The sequence below is a fragment of the Epinephelus lanceolatus genome, chromosome 1 (assembly GCF_041903045.1).
Source record: "Epinephelus lanceolatus isolate andai-2023 chromosome 1, ASM4190304v1, whole genome shotgun sequence".
In the NCBI taxonomy this organism is placed as follows: domain Eukaryota; kingdom Metazoa; phylum Chordata; class Actinopteri; order Perciformes; family Serranidae; genus Epinephelus; species Epinephelus lanceolatus.
The window spans coordinates 13,610,883-13,629,137 of NC_135734.1; the positions used below are offsets into that span (position 1 = coordinate 13,610,883).

The window sequence follows — 18,255 nt, forward strand, 5'->3', positions numbered from 1 at the left end:
GAGGGAACTTCTTCAAATTTGGCACAAACAACCACTTAGACTCAATGATTTACTCATTAGATTTTGATGGTCAGAGGTCATGGTTACTGTGACCTCTTCCTTCTCATTCTTGTGAACACAATATCTCAAGAATACCTTGAGGGAGTTTCTTCGAATTTGGCACAAACGTCTACTTGGACTCAGTGATGTATTGATTTGACTTGGTAGTCAAAGGTCAAGGTCACTGTGACCTTATAGAACATGTTTAGTTGAAACTCAAGAATTCATACACTAATTATGACTAAATTTCACACTAACGTTTTATAGGTTTAAATAATGGAGAGATAACATTTTATATTCAAAAAGCCAAAGGTCAACTTCATTGTGACATCATAATGTTCTGCAAACACTTTTCTGGCCATTATTTTATGCCATACCTCAGGAACAGAAGCAAATTGTATGATCCTCTGTGCTGCCAGGTTGAAGATGTGTGTGAAGCATCTGTGTTTTATAACATGTAGCTTCTCTGCAGCAACATCAATATTTGAAGCTTTGTCTATTATCATGGGTACAAATCAGTCTGGACAGACATGGATGTAAACTTTACTGGTTCATGGAGGCATACAACTGAGAGGGGGGTAATTCTAGTTAATATCAAATTGTGATTCCGTCCAAGCATGTTGTTGCAGTTTCCCTCAAATCTTAGTAACATTGCTGTGACTCTTTTCATGGCTCAAGCGTGAAGCTATCTTCACAGATGCAACAGTGGCCAGACAGAGTCACAGCAGGGTGCATTACATGACATTAGTATTTGTCTCCACCTGTGGAAGGAAAGATATGGGAAATTTTGTGCCACATGATATTTTAAATGTGTAATAGGCTGTTTGAATTTTACATATTTGTGTAGAAATCATAACGCTGTTCCTCTTAGAGCTAAACGTAGACTGTTGTTAGTTTGGTGGGTTGGATGCTGGTGAGTATGTCCAACAGTTTCTGTTAAGAGTGTTCCTTCTGTTCATGTTTCATTCCCCTGCCTCCTGTGGATGAAGATATGACCACCATAATTTAATTTGGGACAATGGGTGTCACTTTATGATGTCACAAATATTGAATGTGTTTTGTGTTGCTGTCCATCTTTGTCTTTTTAGATTGTAGACAAAGGTAGGTTTATACAGAAAACCTGCCTGAATGCTGCTTCAGGTCTGGCAGTGATGATCAAATGAAAGAGGAGTTGGCGTGCTCTCAAAGGCTGTCAAACTGCTGTTGCCTGTTGACACGAGAAAGTGACACTGTGCTCGCAGTAAACATTTTTATTTTCCTGTATGAACACATTAAGTCCCCTTTTATTATATGGACCACTGCCAGTCAAAGGCGATCAATGTTTGGCTCCACTCTGCTCCAACTGAATCCCATGTGTGCTGTTTCTTTAGTCATGTTAGTGACCATAAAGAAGGATGGGACGGAAACGGAGAGACTCCACATTCTGAAAACACACCAGAGGGAGACCTGGGGGACCAAACAAAAGTGAGTGAGGCTTCAGGAACACTTGAGACCTGATTAGAAATCTCACCAGGTGACTAAAGTGAAAGTGCTGTGTCCTGTCTGTCCTCAGGCTGACCTCTGTGTGACCCCTGCTGGGAGTCTGAATGTCCAGATCCCTTCCCTGCTCTCCATGCCGACGAGGAACCATATGGACATCACCATCCCACCCCTCCCTGCCGTGGCCCCCGAGGTCCTGCGGGTGGCCGAGCACAGACACAAGAAGGGCCTTATGTACCCCTACATCTACCACGCTCTCACCAAGGTCAGACGCATCCTGATTATGTTTGGATTAGAGCTGCTCGTAGCTTTTATTTTTATTTGTGTTTGCGCAAAGCTAAAGAAAAAATACACCCTCAGAAAGCACAAGTACTCACATGTCTAGCCAGAAGTGATGCTCAGCTCACACAGACACCATATTAGTGAGTGGAATCTGAAGTATCTATTTGTGGCGTTGTGCAGCATTTAGGTAACAGTGTATCTTTGCAGGGAGAGATTAAGCTGTCTGTCACCATTGAAGATGAAGCTAACAAAGACCTGCCTTCAGCAGTGCAGCTGTTTCGGCCTATCCGTCAATATGTTTACGGAGTGCTCTTCAGCCTGGCTGAGGCCAGGAAGAAGGCTGAGAGACTCGCCATGAGGAAGAACTGCCTCCCTGAATGTGAGTCAGAAAGCACCTTCATGTCACTGTATCACATCCTGTGCTGAGGTTTTTGCACCTGTGTTTAACAAGTGTCTCAGAGTAGAAAGTCCTACCAGCCAAAAATTCTCTGTGATGCATTTTGGGTCCTACTTTTAGGACCAGTTTATAAACTTTCTTAACTTAAGATATCAGGTAAAACAAGCAAGCCATGTGGTTGGCTGATCATTCATTCATCGAAAAATATTATCCATTGCAGAGCTATATTTAAGACTGAATATCTCAACTCTGGGTGACGTTAAAGTTTTTTTTCCCCATGTTTAAAATGTCATGAGTTAACATAATCAATATTTAATCACACAATATAATAGTACTATACAAGACCTGTAAGATGCAGTGCTAATACATGTTAGACATTGTAAAACAACTTGATTAACCAGGGCTGATGAGGATATGTCACCCAGCCAAGTCAAATCGCTATTTCTAAAGTGACACATAGATGTACATGTATTGTTTAAGATACATACATAACATTTAGAGTTTACTCAGAGCCTAATGTTAGTGGCTTAATAGCATTATGAGATTTTAGCTATTTATTATTGTTGGCATCATGTTTTTTCACAAGATTGCCTAGATTATTTACTGACAGCATGCACACAAAGCATATGCATTAAAATCAGGTCTACAACTAAATGATTATTTTCATTACCACCTATTCTGCTAATTATATTGTTTATGAGGTGATTAATCATTCTGTCTATGAAATGCCACAAAATAGTGCAAAATGTCCATTATAATTACCAAGAGCCCAAAATGAAAAATAAAAATGTCTTGTTTTATCTGACCAACAGTCCATAACTCCAAGGTATTCAGTTTACACTGATGTAACCCAACATCAAGCAGCATACCCTCACATTTGTGAAGCTGGAGCCAGAGAAAGTTTTCATCTTAGCTTAAAATATGATGATTAATTCACTGTCACACTAGTTTCCAGTTAATTTCATGTTGATCAGCTGATTGATTAATGGGCTTTTTGTTGCAGTTTTAATATTCTGCATTTTAAATGTTACTGCTGTTTAACAGTCCAAACACATCATCATCAGTTCAACTTTGCAGCTGAGCATGTCACAAAACATCCGCGTCTCACTTTGCGAAGAGAAATCCTTCTTGCTCAAAGTAAATGTAGGAAGTTTCATAAACAGCTTTCACTACTCAGAGGTAGAAACGCTTTTAGGTTTGCCACAGTAGTCAGTGTCACTGGTGTTACAGGGCATTTGGCCATTACTTGTCCACCAACCCCATCATCATTTTGCTTTCTTTAATAGAAGTAAAACCCATTGAGTTCATTTTTGTGTGTCAGCACCCACGTTCTTAAAATTGAAAAAATTAATGAATTTGTAAAATACTAAGCATGTTATCAATGTTTAGTCGGATGATGGACACTACAGTTATTAACTGAAAGTGGCTGCCACATACAGCAGCAGAGTCACAGCACAGAACTCTGCCAGGAGCAAGCCTAGACCTCGACAAGGCAGCGTTCAAGGACCCGTGCTGCTGGGGTGACTGAGGACCTCAGCTCGAAGCTCGATGTTAATCAGTGTGGATGTGAGTGGAGGTCATGATCAAATCTCACGTCAGGTTTCGGCTTGTGTACGCAAGTTTGAGTCAGCATGGGCGTGTGGAGCAGCTTAGTAAATCTGGCTGAGGTGAAGAATTGTTATCAGACCATATTCTGACTCACATCTGAGTTTTTGCAGCCACGTATTAGTCACTTAAAATGTATAGTTGCCACATGGATGCGTGCTTTCTGTCTCAGCTGGCAGTTGCCAGGCTCTGTTAGACTGGCTTCAGGCTGACCGAAGGCTGAACACAACTGGTGTCCGGCTCTTATCTATTTATTTATCTTTTTTTTTTTTTTTTTTTTTTTTTTTTTTTTTTTTAATACTGACAAAACCAAAGCATGTTTAGATCAAAAAGAAACACATAAACTCTGCCAAGTGTAATTGTATAAATGCAAGTAGGCCATGGGTTATGTTTTTTCTGGTGTCTGGCTTTGACACAGGTGGTGCGTCTGTGTCTCCTCTGCCACCTGTTAGGCCCGAAATGGAAGCAGACTGATATTCGTGGCCACATGCTCCTCGGTCTGAGTCAATTATTAGCTTTTGTATGAATAGGCTATTATAAAAATATTAATATTATGTATTATAGGCTTATAGTATTTCAAATGATATTCCTAATGTATGCGATAGGTCGGTACATACCATGAATCATCAGCGTTTATATCTCTAGCTCTGAGAAATTTCTCTTCTCGGCCGTATTTTGCCCCTTTATGTCGTAAACTCTTGGAGCAAGGCCGCTAAACCGAGAATATGTTGGGGTGGGATACTAAATGACGATTATTTTAAGTGGACACACTTATAAACATCTGATAGTTCCTACACTGTGATCGATGAGGTAAGAATGTTTCATGACTCAAACGCAAACTCTTAGTTACTCGTTAGATGATTTCTGTGCTCGGATCTGTGCTGGTTTGTACATTAGATTGATAATTGAGGGCCCATGACCCGGAGGAGAATAAAAGGATTATTGTGGAAGAAATGGTCACCCTCAGGCCGAGGGCGAACCCTGTGAGAGAAGAGGTAGATGAAAAGGAGGAAGGTGGCACCGCTGAGCTAAATGAAAAAAGCTTCATCAAATTTATTAAAAAGAAAACCAGGTGATGCTACACCAGTAGGTCCTTCTCCATTTTGTTTAAAGCACGGGGAAGATCTAATGATCCAACAATAAAAATAAGCATCATCGACAAAGATCTTCTCTTGTAAAATTTCTGGTATAACTGGTAACACTGGTGTTGTCAGAACTAACCAGCAGGAACATTTCATCACTGTGGAATCCCTACTTTGAGCACAGTCTCTAGGCACTTGATAAATACAAACCCTGATCTTTTCCAAATGTTGTCCCCCAGATACACATGTCATGGTCAAAGAGTGGGCCGCTTACAAAGGCAAGTCTCCCCACACTCCAGAGCTGGTGGAGGCTCTGCCCTTCAGGGAGTGGACCTGTCCCAACCTGAAGAAGCTGTGGCTGGGGAAGGCCGTGGAGGACAAGAATCGGAGGATGAGAGCGTTCCTGGCCTGCATGCGCTCTGACACTCCAGCCATGCTGAACCCTGCCAGCGTCCCCACGCCCCTCTTGGTGCTCTGTTGTGTGCTGCGGTGAGTACACAGCTGTAATCCACACAGATAAAGTCTGTAAGTTTCACTGTTTAGGTGAGAAGTCAACTGTGAAGTGAACTGATAGGGAGTGAGGATTTCTGCAGACAGTTCTTGGTGTTTGTAACACTGTTAACCTTCTGTGTTTTGCTTCAGGTTTATGTTACATTGGCCAGGAGTAAGAATTTTGCGTCGTAACGAACTTGACGCGTTCCTAGCCCAAGCACTTTCTCCTAAACTTTATGAGCCTGACCAGCTGCAGGAACTGAAGGTGATTGTGTAGTGTTTATTATATGAGGAGTGTCTTAGAAACACACACACACGTCATCAATGTCCTGATCATAATCTGCTGTCACGTCAGTCGCTTATTTGACCTTCATGTGTTTAACAGCTCTAAAAGTCACTTTGATTGAGAGAATCCTTTAAGCGTTCATGTTGTGGTGTTTCTCTTGACACTTCTCATATTCTGCAGACTAAACAACCTCCTCGACAAAACACTGTTTTGTACGAGCACGTTGTTCTTGAAGCCGTAGCTTTGCACTAAAGATGTATTTTTGTAGAGCTTTGAGTGACTCAGAGGGGTTCTTGTGTCAGTGTGTGGATGGTTTCTCGACTCCATGTCTCAGACTGAGCTGTCTTCTAATTTGGCCTTACAGTAAACCATCCACACAAGCTTTGGTCCTCGTGGTCTGTCTGTGTGTATCTCTGTCGGCCTGTCTGCTCCTCACTGTGCAGAACATGCAGGTTGTGTGTGCAGGCTTTTTGTGTTGGCTGGATTAGGTTGTGTACCGCTGTATTTTGGCAGCCGGGAGTGAATGGGCTGCTTTCGCTTGCTCTGTGCGTCGCTTTGCACTCTATAAATCTGAATGCTCAGTGGGGCTGTTGAGGGAACATGCTGTCTTTATTTCTTTTTGTCTGGATATTTTCTGAGTCTGGATGTTTCTCTTCTACAGATCGACAACCTGGACCCTCGAGGAGTCCAGCTTGCTGCTCTGTTCATGAGCGGAGTGGACATGGCTCTGTTTGCCAACGACGCTTGCGGACAGCCTATTCCCTGGGAGCACTGCTGTCCCTGGATGTACTTTGATGGCAAGCTGCTTCAGAGTAAACTCATCAGGGCCAACAGGGAGAAGGCCCAGCTCATTGACCTCTGTGACGGTCAGGTAGCTTCTTCCACACCACGCACACAAGTCAGCAAAACACGCTCCACTTACAAGGCCTCAGTGTGATTTAAACCATGTTAGTCTGCAGGTCCTCAAAATGTCTTAAATTCAATTTTGTAAATATTAGCTTTGAACTTTCCTAACTTTGAACCTATGAGGTCTTCATATCCACAAACATTTTATCTAATTTATCCATCTTTTAATTTCTTTTTGTGAAAATGAGTCAAGCTCTTCTCTGACAAAGTCCACATTTCTAATGTTAGAAATCTTTAAACCATTTTATTTGCACTTACTTGTTGGCAAAATGTAGATTTAAGACTCACTCTAATAACCATATTCCCACAAAAAAACTACCTCTGCACAGGACCTTTTGCTCCTTCTTGCATTTTTTGAATTAGAAAAAATGATTAGTCCAAAAATTACTCTTACCTTAGGTTAAGAATGATGTTGAAAAGGCCTTAAAAAGCATTATATGTAGACACTCAGGTTTTGGCCATGTCTACAGGTAAAAGGTTTATTACCTGTTCTGAATGAACACGCACTCAAAGATGGCTCAAAAAGCCTGCTGTCACTTTCGCACTTGAGCGGCGACAGAAGTTGTGTGAAGAATAGACAAACGGGCACTCAAGCATTGCCATACACCTTGAGCAAAGGGTGCGGTGATGGGACCCCGACCATCACAGAGGTGGTTTCGAAGCTGTCAGACGATCCAACAAGTAGTTTGTCTGAAGCAAACTGAGGCCTTCACGTCTTAAGGCTCATTTACACTCCTTTTATGTTCAAAAATAGATACATCTGTTTCAAACATTGTAAACGTCACTGCCTTCATACTTATGATGGTATAGATACAGCCAATAGATGGCACTAGAGGGCAGAGTCAAAAGTTTCTTAAAACAACAAGGCGACGCTGGAGGAGGTTGTAATATTGTACCTTTAAACAGAGGCAGTGTTGTAGAGGCTCGGTGACCTACTTTATTACATGTTTGCTCTGTTACGCAATCTTTTAAATGTCCTCTTCATCTCGTACTATCGTATCTTGCTTAAACTACATTACACTGCCCCCGTGATCTCCAGTGGTACTGCTCTGTTTCATCTATATCTGTAACCTTTCAGAAAACAAATTCAGACAATATGAAGGCAGAGTACAGACGGAAGGTTCCATCCTTCTCTGTCTCCCTACCTAACACTGAGCATAAATGAGCCCTTAGTTTTCACACTGATCATATATGCAGTTTTAGTTTGCACAGAGATATTTAACACTGCAGTACTGAGATTTAATTTATTCATTCAGTCCCCTAACCCTAAAATGTGTCCAAGATTTATATCCGGTTAATCGACTCGTCAGTTGACAGAAAAGTGACAAATGTAAAAGTTCACTTCTTGGTTGGTTAAAGAGTTAAAGAGCTCTTGGGCTCTTGGAAATTGTTGTTTAAATTATTACTTTTTACAGCTGATTGATACTTAATAGATGGAACTTGAGGCAACACACTTCCCTGCAGATTGTTTAATAGTGGAGGTACTGCGCCAAGAAACACAGACAAGTGTCAGCAGGTGGGCAAGAAGATGACTGCTGATGATGTAAATAATGCAGTTATTATTCATTATAAATTCATTACATTCCAAATGTTTTCTGAAGAAGGAAATACATTCAGCACATTAGTTAGGCCTCGAGGACACACTGCAACACTGGAAGCAAGCGGTACTTGTACATATATTTAGTTTAACCCTTACTCTCTCTGCTGGACTCCTGTTGTCTCAGAGCTCATGAAGCTTCCTTAGACCAGTAAAACAACGAGAAGTTTCACAAGGTAAATAATGGCTTGATTCCATATTGATTTGATCAAACAACTATTATGGTGCTGGAACATTTCCTTGTCCATCAGGGCCGCTCCCGCAGTAAAAACACAGCAGTCTGTTAAAGTGACCACAAACTTGATTTAGAAGTGCGTTCCTTCCATATCTTTATCTTTATGAAGAATAAATGATGTGACGTGCCAAGAAGTTTAAGTTACAGAAAACCAGCTATTCAGATTTTTGTCACAAGTCTAGACATCAGCTGTATGTTAGACCGGGATAGTCCTCATCAACCATAAATGAGACCGCTTCAGAGCAGCTTCGCCAAGTTCAACCCAAGAAACTAAATAAAAAAAGTTTATTTGTACTGAGCACTGACTGCCTGTCAGTAATCCCAACAGATCACTTAACAACTCCAAAAAAAATCTAAAGCAAGATCTACATTACCCAGAGCAAGAGAGAGCACTGGGTTACTGATGCAACAAGCTGTTAGCGTGTGTAACAAACATATGTAGAGCAACAAGGTCAACAAGTTTGTTTTGTATCCAGTTCTGCTTGAAATTCATGCCACACACAAATTTTGTCACTTGTGGAAGTTTTATTGTGAAAAATCCTCCAAACGTACATTTGACCTTCAATAGCTGTGCACTGTCCACGCTTCACAGAAGTGGAGAAGTCACTTCCTGTCATCTCTAATTAGACTGATGCCTGTCAGTCACACTTCAGAGGAGACGAGCAGTTTTTCACATCTGTAACCAAACAGGCTTAAAACTTAAAAAAGATAATAACGTGTAGAAGCAGTTTACAGCAGTCTGTGACTTCTCTGAGAGCTGATAGAAAAACAACATGCATAATTAACACTTACTACAAATACATTTGTACTTTTTACAAATTCATGAGTTTGAGTTTCCAGTGCTTTTAACCAAATAGGAAAAATACTTTACTGATACTGGACCAACATTAAAGGGGAACTTACCCACAAAATATTTGGAAATCAGTTAGTCATGTCGTGTTACCTTGAATTTGTGAAAAAAAAACAACTTTGCTTTTCTTGCATGCCTCCACGGAAATCTGCGGGCGTATTATTTGATTGTTGCATTGATTGATTGGAGACCACAATTAAAACAGCAAAACTATATCAAAGTTCAGTTTACAAACTCTCACACAACTCGTGCAGTTTAATCCAAGTCTCATTTATCCAGTCGTATGCTCAGTACTTCCCAAACACATGCATTTTTCTAAACACGTTAGTATTTAAAACGGAACCCAAAGTGAACTTGGGCACTTCAGCATAAAGCTGAATAAATGAGACATGGATTTTACTGCATGAGCTATGTCAGGGTTTGTAAACAGATGTTTTGATATAGTTTTGCTGTTAAACTTGGTCTCCCAGTCAATCAATAAAACAAACAGCAGTTTTATGTTGAGGCGTGCTAGAAAAATGTGAGTGCTCTTCAGGAATTCAAGTTACAATGGCATGACTAATAGATTTACAAGTGGTCATTTTATGGGTGAAGTATTCCTTTAATTAAACACTGTAGCTGCTAAGTGACTGACTCACCTGAAAATATAATCTTTATTTTAATCTATCGTAAAGCTAGAGTGCAGACCATTTACATCCAAATGAATGTCTGCTACATTCAAGCCCTTACCAAACAAGTTCAAACAATGCTGATAAAGCCTGTTGCTGTCAGGGAAATCTCTCCATCTTTCACGGTATACCAGACTTGTGATGGCTTTCCCACACTGGCACATGAGAGGTGATGCATTTTACGGCAACCAGCCATAGCTGTTGGGCAGGAACAGGGGAGAGACCCCCTTCTTAGTGAGGAGCAGCTGCTCAGAGCATGGTAATAAATCCTAAAAAGCATTCAAGGAAATTTTCTAGAGTGGATACCCCAGATAAAAAAGAGAGTCTGAGTTCAGAGAAAGGTTTAAAGTGAAAAGAGGGCTGCAGGGGGCGGGGAGATGTGGTGAGTTCACCTGCAGCCATACATGATAAGCACGAGTCAACAGTGTTTGTGTAATTACTCTCGTGGCCAGAGGGGGGAGACAAAAGTTCCACACTCCAGCTTTTAAGTGAAGGACAGTTATCGGCCCACTCACAGTCTAACAAATAAGCATGAATTTTAGTCAGGAATACAATACCAATACCATAGTACCAATACCTGACATGGCCAGCTGTGCATTTATAGATGAAAATAACTTAAAGCTGCACTACGCAAGATATTTTACTAAATACAGCTGTCTCAGAGTAAATAAAACATGCTGCCCTGTCCTGCCAAAGTGAAACACTGCAGGTTGATTCTAATTTTACAAACAAATACAACTTGGTTTTAGGTGTGGGCACCACGAATGGCCATAATATCTGAGAAGTAAAGTCATCCAAATGTTAATTTTGACAAGTAGAAATGTTAACCAGCAGAGTGAACAGTTTGTTTACAGTCATTTTCTCTCTTCAGACTGAGCTGGTTGCTAAGGTGGAGAAGATGCGTCAGAGCATCCTGGAAGGTCTCAACTTCACCCGGCCACCTCATCCTCCTCCATTCCCCCCGCCGCCACCTCCACCTCCTCACGGGATGCCTTTCTACCCTGTCTCTGGCTCCTTCTACCCCCCACCCCCTATGATGCCACCTCAGGGGAGAGACAGAGGGATGGCTGGTGAGTGCAGCGGCTCTTAAACTAAACCCTACCTGACACATGTGGAAGAGTTTGTGTTCCCTGTGCTGTGTCCTAGACCAGGTACCTACATGTGAGCTACATCAGTTCAGCACTCATGAGAGAAAAGTGTATTACTGTGGATACACTTGCACAGATTAACACCATTGTTCTGCCTTCAAGGAATCTCGTCACAGGGTGGGAAACTGGAGATAGCCGGCACTGTGGTGGGTCAGTGGGCTGGCACTCGACGCAGCAGAGGAAGAGGAGGCTTCCCTGTCCAAGTGGTGTCAGTTGGGGGACCTAATAGAGGGTAAGTACAGAAAGAAGATGCATGACATTGGATTTTTACTGATATGCCGATTTTTCCGGTTCATTTTGGCTAACGACGATACATGCACATATCTTTTCCACACAACTTAAGAGAACATTGAGTCTTTCCTGTAGTGGAACATATTATTATGTCTACTCTTCTCATGATGGTCCACTGGCAGATGCAGACATAAGATACAATGCTTTCGAAATGTGCACATTCACTGGGCAAAGTAAGAAAAGTGCCACAACTGATTAGGTTACATGTAAAAGATACCACATTTATTTTTATGTAACATTTTCCAAAGAAACTGTTATAGTCATCCTACTTTAACAGGCTTGGATGATATTCTCCTTGAGACAGTCCTGACAGTAGCCAGAAGCAGGGCAAATTTCACCTATTTGAAGTAACTAAGGAAAGCATCATCTTATCAGCCTGTCATATCAGCAGAGACGTTCATTTCGGGACAGTTACAGTATTTCATTTTAAAGCCTTTATCTCCCAGTACAGATGATGTGCTGATATTATTGTGCATCCCTAATTCCTTTTCTTATTTATTTCTCCTGTAGTCGCCCCAGAGGTGTGATCTCCACGCCCGTCATAAGGACGTTTGGTCGGGGAGGCAGGTACCACCCTCGAGCCTTCAAGAGTCAGGTAGCATTCCTGGTAAGTGAGTGATGCATCACTCTTCACATGGAAGACATGGGCCTTCACAAAGCACTCATAATGATCTACATTAAATTCCAGTTAATTACAGACAGATTGGGAGTGTACGTTTTCCATTTTGACCCTCTGTGTTTGTGTGTCACTATTGCAGAATAGTGTTTGGCAGCTTGTTACTTCATGCATATCATTTTTTTCACTAAGCAGAGAGCTGGGTCCAAGGTTAAAAATGTTGTCCTCTTCTTGTTGCATGTCCTATTTCCAAAGACAGATTCAGCTTTGTGTCAGTGTACCAGCAGCATTTCCTTCAGAATTTCCCATACACCTGAAATAAAGCTCCTTTCAGGCAATTTAATTCATAAATGTGATGGCAGTTTAATGTGTCTGAATGAGTGCACAGGTCAGTTTTACATGAAAGTAACACCTTGTAACTTGAAGGCAGTCTGAGGCAGGATTGTATTGGCCTGAGGGTAGAAGCTCTTCTGAGCCTCTCAGTGTTGGCCTGGTGAAAACATGTGGAGCTGGTGCACTGTGGACCAGGAATATCCACAGCAAATGTCATGGAAATCTGGGTGTTGGATTTGTAGAGGAGATGTTAGGGTGTTAAGAAATGGTCCTGTGTAAATCATCAATGTCCATTTCAGATTTCACAGCAGTCTCACCTACAGTTTTGCGCTGAAGCAAAAGAGTTTGAGGGGCAGACATGTTTAGGCCCTCCTGGCCTGGAGGATTGCGTAGTGTGCAGATGATCTCACCAACTAATCATATTAAGCTTAGAATGTTCAAATTTAAAGGAGACCTCTTATGGTTCTCCATAATATCTTATGTAGTGTTACAATGAAGAATGGTCATGTTAAGGGTATCAACGGTTTCAAATAATGAGGTAAAGATATGCAAATTCATCCGTGTGAGCAAAAACCTCAGGTATCCTACCATTTTGAACACTCCACTTACAACAGTTTTTTCTACAGTATTCTGGTTATACAGTATGACATCATAGTGTGCTGGATTTCTTTATATCGTCATCTGCTCTTTGCACGCTTCTGCGAGTGCTTACATTACAAAGCCTACACTGCTACATGAAGCTACATGTTAACGTCAAGGATGCTGTAAATTTCTCACTGATTTCGGATCGTATTCCTGCTGGAACATGTCCAGTTGTGTTTAGAAGCTTTTATTAGTGATTTCTCACAGTAGTAAGTTTTTCATTACAGTCATACTCTAGCTGCAAGTGGATTGCTAGCATACATGTAGCTACATGCTAACATCAGGGGAAACTTGTAATCTTGGTTGCTGATGTTGTTAATTTCCCCCGGATTTTGGATCATATTGCTGCTGGAATGTGTGGGGTTGTGTTTAGAGGCTTTTATTGGAGATTTTTCAGAGTGAAAGAGACGCTATTCTCTGTTACAGTCGTTCCTTGGCTGCAGTGACTACACAGAGTTGGCAAGATGTAGAAGAGCTTGAATCACCGACCAATGCAAGCAGACTGGGCTTTTTCAGGAGGGGATTAAAGAGATGGGAGTTAAATCCATCATTCAGACAGAGGGGAAATACAGGTGCACAAGCACAGGCAGTGTAAGGAAAATAGTGTTTTTTGACCAATGAGGCATGTAAACATGTTTTCGTAGAAACCCAAAATACAAGTATGAACCTAAAATGAGCAAACGGGTCCTCTATAATGGATCTAGTCAAAGGGCCTATGGACCTATAGGTGAAATGTAAATTTCTCAAGAACTGGAAAGACAACCTCTGATACCCCTTTTTTAGGAATGTGGGATAATCACATCAGTGGTGGTTATGCCTCAGCATAGACTGTATGTGCTTCACAAAGATCCAAATACAGCTGTTGCTCCTTTCTCTGTTTAATTACAGTGCAACAACAGAATACATAACCATTGTTTGAGCATTCAGCACTGGATGAGTGGGAACTAAACAGCCCCTCAGCACGTCTTTGTGCTGTTTAAAACCCTTTTATTTCACTCCTAATTAACTCCTCGGTTACTCTCCAGTCTTTTTGTTAGTTACAGGAGTTTCAGCCCACATCTGTATTTCCTCCGTGTTGCACACGTCTATAAGCAGAACCACTCACAGTCTAACTGTCATTGGCATGCGTTTAAAATCCTTTTTTGTCTGTCCTTTGCAACAGAGCAAGCCTGCTCATAAGCCTGCTCATACATCTGGACATGATGCAGTGAAGGAGAGAAAGAAGGCCAAGCCAGAGGAGAGGAAATCCTTTGCGGCGCCGTGCGACAACTCAGCCACGGAGAACGGCGTGGAGGACAAAGAGCCGGACCAGCTGAATGGAGATAAAGAGGAACGCAGGGCTCTCATCCAACCTGAAAGTGCCTTAAGCAGTGACTCCAAGACGTGCAATTCTAATCCTCACTTAAATGCACTAAATGTAGACAGCGGCTGCCATAGAGATGAAGGTCTGGAGGCCGCTGTCTTAAAAAAAGAAGAGTAAGCCTATTTTTCTAGAGAGGGTGAAGGATGAATGATGGAACAGGGTTAGGATATCTGGAAAGCCTGCAGTCAATGTACCTTTTTCCTGTCAGATAAAGAAAAGAGATGAAATTCGGATCCCTCTCAGTAAACATGAGATAAACGACACACTGCTAGTTTAAGGAGTTGTTCATCACCAAGATTTCTACATGTTAATGACAATGATACTTTTCCTTTTCGTTAGAATATTAAAGCTAAAGAAGCTTTAATTTGGAAATATTTTAGTTCTTATAGTTTGATGCGCTAGTCGGCGCCACGTCGCCACAGTACTGTCATCAAGTTTGTGTTGTCCAGTAACTGCTTAATGAAAACCAAACGTATAACGAGAAAAACAGAATGCAACACATCCGCCTAGGTCACCACTTTGGGTTCGGGTCATATTGAAGCAACTCTGTTCATCAGTTCAGACGAGCTCCATGTCATTTCAGTCATTAAGCTGTAAGTAACATTTCAAGAAATGGCTCTCAAAATCAACTCGACTTGGTTTCTTGAATCAGACGTAGAGCTGTAGTATTACCGCTTCAATAAAACCTTCTGCATGGTTCACAGTTTCACAGGTGTGTAATTATTATGCATGTTGTCCTTTTTCCTCCATCTTTACAAGTACCCATTTGCAAACTAACGAATGGCTAATATCAGTGATGGCCCATAAAAGGTGTTAACTGTTAGTAACACGTTTGTTCTGACCTTGATTCTTTTGTGACCTCTGTTGCATTTAATAAAAGACAAAAAAACAGGAAGTTATCTACCCACTCTGAAATAGTGTATTCACACAATATTGTTCTCTGTTGCTGTTTTCTGCATTAGTCAAATATCTGAGAAAAAATAAAAAAGCTTTGATGAAAGTCACTTCTTTTGTAGCTGAAAGCAACATCCTCAATCACTCCCGATTAAGACTTTAGCCGTCAGCCAGTAATCAATTTTGAGATTTACTTTAGTGTTGTTTTTCCACTCATACTTCCACACCAGTATCATCATCTAACCTTTTGACTTAATTCTCCTTTTCATGTTTCATTAGTGATCAGAGAAATGGTGTATTCCCCCCGCCAGAGCTAAATAGGTTTCCTTCTATGTAAGTTGATCAGTTTCTTAACTCATGGATTGTAAAAGAATGAACTGCTGTTGGGGTTTGGTTGAACATTGGTGGATTGTGGCGTGGTGTATGTGAAGGCTATGATGCTTAATAAAACTATATTCTTTTAGTACAAGTTGTTGGTCGTTTGTTTATTTATCCCTCATCGTACTGTAACAGCATGTAGGCATTAATATTTCACCTTTCCCCTGCTCACTGACTGACTGCATATTTAAATCAGTGCATTCATTTTTAAAAGCAGTAGAGTGAGCAAATCTGCTCTGAATGCTAACAGGCCAAATTACAAAATCATGGCTTGTAAGGGCTTTGCCTTGTGGAAATGGAAAGTGTATTTTAAGATTATCCAACAATCTTTAAGACCCGCTCAGATGAAGGAGATATAAATTAGAGATATTTTATTGACAAAACAATCCCATCTTATACAGAGCTTTCAATTGTATTAAGAGTGATGATTCTTGTCGCAGTTTTCTCCCTTATCATTTGACTGCATGTGTCAATTAAAGACACTTAAAATTCTAAACTGATAGGAGTGGGTGAACTTTGACCTGCACCATCATTATGAGTCCTATCGTCAATACAAAAACACATATTACATGTCTGAGAACAATCTATACACATACAAGTACATCTAATACTGCTGGGACATGCTCAACCAGAGACACTGAGGCAGTTGTTTGATTTATTTGACTAATCAATTATTTAATTGAAAATCTGTCAAATTATTTCTGCAATATTGTAATGCCTCTGCAAATGAATATAATCATGCAAAATGATCTATTGGACTCATTTTGTGAATATTACTGTGAAGCAATAGATGTGACTGTCATTTTCTAGTGATCAATACAGTCTCCTGTACAGCACAGCGCTGTTGCAAGGATTAGAAGTCTGTGTTCCTCCTGCAGAATATCACCAACCTATTACATTTTTTGACTAGACACCAAGTGTCAAATTTTCAAAGCAGTTAAACAACACCAAAATTGTAAATTGGATATATTAATTTAACTATATTAAAAAAAAATCATATATTTTCTGTAGGTATTATTTCCCTAGGTCATTGTGTAAATGCTGTTTCAGTCTTCACATTGCCAGGTATTTAGATATTTGAGTGGATTATAATTTAATTTATTTATGTTTTGTTTTGTTTTTACCAACAAAACCTAATTTTTTATACAATTTGGATTTTTTTTATTTGGATTTTTTTTTTTTTATGATTTTTTTACATTTATTTTCATTTTTTTTAACTTATTTGGATTTTTTATCTATTTGGATTTTTTTTTACATTTATTTTCATTTTTTATATTTATTTTCATTTTTTTAATATTTCATTTTTTTTAATTGTTTTTATGTCTTTGTTGTTGTTTTTTGACCAACAAAACCTCTTTTTTTTTTTTTAAACATTTAATCTAAAACCAGCCTCACACTCAGTCTTTAAAACCCAACATCTATAACGTGTATTGGTAGAATAACACATAGATGTCCTAATATTACTGATCCATAACCTGTTTGGTACCTATGACCCTACCCCTATAAAAAAATGGCAAAACTTAAAAAAAAAAAAAAAAAGATTTTTCTTTATTTATTTTTTATCATGATATTTAACAAATATGACCAAACAATAAATGGTTTCTGTAATTTCCATAGAAACAATATTAGCTTGATTTCATTTTATTTCTATGGTAATTACATAATGCAGTTATTTATTTCTTAATCTAATAGATATTACGCCTAATTATATACAATCTGATATATTCTGATGTAATATACATTATTACACCTTTTAATTTATTATTCTGCACTGTTAAAACAGCATTATTTCATTCGGTTATCACGTAAACATAATTATGTAATAGCATAAGAATCTGCACTTATGGCACAATGTGACATTATTCCATCAGCTAACAATAAGCATTGTGAGACTGCTGATAAAAGGCTTTTATTTTGCCTGTATGTGTTGATGGGGGCTGATCGCTGCAGTGTTGATTGATCCGGACGTTCATTCATCTGATTTGAGCTCCGCTGATTTAAACCTGCTCCCTGACGTAACTTTCACATTTATTTATTTATTTATTTCGCAACGACATCGAGGCTACATTTTCTTCTGGCTCCTAATATGACCGCCTCGGTGCCGAGCAGTCACCAGGGGGCATGCACATAGTAATAATAATAATAATGCATTTCAGGAAAGCCTGCTACGACGAGCCTCCATCGTTTGCACCACACGGCCGTGGTGTGATGGAGATGTGCGCTTAGCTTCATGTGTCCGGCGGGTCTGCCCCTGGCTTTTTTTCTGGGGAAGATCATATTGGATCATATTGTTTGCAGGACGTTGTTCCTCCTGCAGCCCCCCCAGTCTATCCCGACGTAGTTGTGAATTGAACATGGCGACTGTACCAGTATATTGCATCTGCAGATTACCTTACGACGTGACCCAGTTTATGATCGAGTGCGATGCTTGCAAGGACTGGTTCCACGGCAGGTAAGGCCAGATTGCTCACCGTGGTGTTTTTGTGGCGCTTTGCATTTGTTTTAAACAAACAAAAATGGCGAGGTCTCGGTGCGTTTGACAGCTTTGTGGCTCTCAGTCGCCCGTCTACATCTGAAGAGAGGCCGCTTGGAGAAGAAGAAGAAGGCGGAGTTAAATATAGCCGACCGGGGTTGTGACATTTTTTCGCGAATAACACAAAACAGATTGCTCT

At 40.3% G+C, this 18,255-nt stretch overlaps 2 protein-coding genes across 3 annotated transcripts in view; both read left to right on the forward strand.

The window, feature by feature from the left end:
* LOC117257142 (constitutive coactivator of PPAR-gamma-like protein 1) overlaps nt 1-15,674 on the forward strand; it is a 29,215-nt gene extending 13,541 nt beyond the window's left edge. Inside the window, exons 8-17 of the mRNA XM_033627073.2 lie at nt 1,410-1,503; nt 1,592-1,783; nt 2,008-2,179; nt 5,124-5,373; nt 5,527-5,641; nt 6,324-6,533; nt 10,790-10,988; nt 11,169-11,298; nt 11,868-11,964; nt 14,111-15,674. Coding sequence (XP_033482964.1) covers nt 1,410-1,503; nt 1,592-1,783; nt 2,008-2,179; nt 5,124-5,373; nt 5,527-5,641; nt 6,324-6,533; nt 10,790-10,988; nt 11,169-11,298; nt 11,868-11,964; nt 14,111-14,428 — 1,777 coding nt within the window. The 3' untranslated portion in view covers nt 14,429-15,674. The remainder of the gene's footprint in view (nt 1-1,409; nt 1,504-1,591; nt 1,784-2,007; nt 2,180-5,123; nt 5,374-5,526; nt 5,642-6,323; nt 6,534-10,789; nt 10,989-11,168; nt 11,299-11,867; nt 11,965-14,110) is intronic.
* Nucleotides 15,675-17,650: 1,976 nt separating this feature from the next.
* The window catches only part of phf2 (PHD finger protein 2), a 38,737-nt gene continuing 38,132 nt past the window's right edge, over nt 17,651-18,255 (forward strand). The window contains exon 1 of one of the 2 annotated variants that reach the window (XM_033626979.2): nt 17,651-18,035. In XM_033626979.2, coding sequence (XP_033482870.1) covers nt 17,938-18,035 — 98 coding nt within the window. In that variant the 5' untranslated portion in view covers nt 17,651-17,937. The remainder of the gene's footprint in view (nt 18,036-18,255) is intronic. The other variant, XM_033626980.2, reaches the window with a different exon arrangement.